The following is a 1,798-nucleotide window of genomic DNA, read 5'->3' as shown; positions in this document are numbered from 1 at the left end:
AATGTTGCTGCATCATATTTCATAGTGGTGCAGTCTAAAAAGCAGAAGAATTTTATGGAAGTTGACTCGTGGCAGGAACTTGCAATGAAAACAAAATTTGTTAAAACGGTGTGCGCTTTATTTTCTGCATTTGTCTTCAGTGCGAAACAACACAACACTCAAGTAACCAGCACACCGTGGCTGAGAGGCCGCTATCGGCCACCCGTTCCGCCGCCGTTCGCGCTCTGCTGGCGGTCGTCGCTTTCAGCTGTAGGCGCACCACTGCCTCGCTGGACGTCCCTCGGGCGTTTGGAGCGCCCTCCCTCCGTCAGGTCTGGCGTGGGGGCGAGCCGGAGCTGTCCTGGGGCGCGAGGTTCCGCATGAAGAAGCCCTCGAAGTCTTCGTACTCCGCGAGCCAGCCGAGGATCAGCTGCTCGCAGTTTTCGGCGCCCTGTAAGGCGGAGTCTATCCAGCGCTCCCAGCAGCGGGTGACGACCTCCCTGCGTAGGCGCTGCCTCTCCGCCTGCAGGGCCGCGCTGCGCGCCGCGGGGCTGCGGGTTCGGGACCGCCGTGGCGCCCCCTCCACCCCCGGCCTTTGCCGCGGCGCCCTCTCCGCCCCCGGCCTCTGCGCCCTCTCCGCCTCCGGCCTCTGCTGCGCCCTCTCCGCCCCCGGCCTCTGCGCCCTCTCCGCCCCAGGCCTCTGCGCCCTCTCCACCCCCGGCCTCTGCGCCCTCTCCGCCTCCGGCGTCTGCTGCACCCTCTCCGCCCCTGGCCTCTGCGCCCTCTCCGCCCCTTGCCTCTGCGCCCCTGGCCTCTGCGCCCTCTCCGCCCCCGGCCTCTGCGCCCTCTCCGCCTCTGGCCTCTGCTGCGCCCTCTCCACCCCCGGCCTCTGCGTCCTCTCCGCCTCCGGCGTCTGCTGCGCCCTCTCCGCCTCCGGCCTCTGCTGCGCCCTCTCCGCCCCCGGCCTCTGCGTCCTCTCCGCCTCCGGCGACTGCTGCGCCCTCTCCGCCTCCGGCGTCTGCTGCGCCCTCTCCGCCTCCGGCGTCTGCTGCGCCCTCTCCGCCTCCGGCGTCTGCTGCGCCCTCTCCGCCCCCGGCCTCTGCGCCGCCTCAGCTGGTCGCCTCTCCGTCGCCTCGACCGCTCGCACCGGCATCACCGCGGCCGCTGCGGGCACACAGCACACACGCGGAGAGGTTAGTCTTACAACAGTCGTAACATTCGGAAAAAACAGATGGCGGAGCTTCCAGATCGCTGTACCAGCACGACCAAAAGAACCATACAGCCGACGTCCGCATGTCGCATATTTTGCGCTCGAAAGTAAATGCGGGCACAGCCACTCGCGTGAAACACAACTTGACCTGTAGAGGGTGATTCTTATTAACGTAAAAAAAAGAAAGAAAAACGGAAAGCGACGTATATGACATCAGACCAAGTCATACAATGTGAGACACAGGGGGCCACAAATGTTGAGAAGTAGCCCAAGAGTGGATGACAAATGTTGAACGTGTGACGTCACCAAATGACGTACCTCGTGGAAGAGACAAGTGCTACATATCGCTTCGCTAGACTAATTTTTTTCCAATCACCTTCTGCAAACCTGACTTGTTGCAACGATTCAAGTTCCAGAATTGTGGTCCACGCTGTAACGAAGCAAAAGCTGTTCTTTCTTTCCTTTTCTCTCATTTTCTTTTGTTTACAGACTTCATCTACTAAAGTAAAAGTGGGTCATTTATTTGTACCGACGCAATTCAGAAGCTTATATTCATTTCCTTGTGACGCTGTACGCTACTTTTTGTTGTACTGTACTGTGCAATGAACT

At 60.3% G+C, this 1,798-nt stretch overlaps 1 protein-coding gene across 1 annotated transcript; it reads right to left on the bottom strand.

The window, feature by feature from the left end:
* Window positions 1–307: 307 nt before the first annotated feature.
* LOC126272481 (retinitis pigmentosa 1-like 1 protein) lies at window positions 308–1,132 on the bottom strand. Its single transcript, XM_049975775.1, has one exon. It carries the CDS (start codon window positions 1,130–1,132, stop codon window positions 308–310), a length of 825 nt encoding a protein of 274 aa, XP_049831732.1.
* Window positions 1,133–1,798: the final 666 nt, after the last annotated feature.

This window comes from Schistocerca gregaria, chromosome 1 (assembly GCF_023897955.1).
Source record: "Schistocerca gregaria isolate iqSchGreg1 chromosome 1, iqSchGreg1.2, whole genome shotgun sequence".
Lineage (NCBI taxonomy): Eukaryota > Metazoa > Arthropoda > Insecta > Orthoptera > Acrididae > Schistocerca > Schistocerca gregaria.
Note: the sequence above shows the minus strand (reverse complement) of the source record. Positions and strands in the feature narration are given on the sequence as shown.

What these genes read in the sequence shown, in the direction of transcription:
- LOC126272481 (XM_049975775.1), bottom strand. Translation starts at nt 1,132, where the DNA reads ATGCCGGTGCGAGCGGTCGAGGCGACGGAGAGGCGACCAGCTGAGGCG.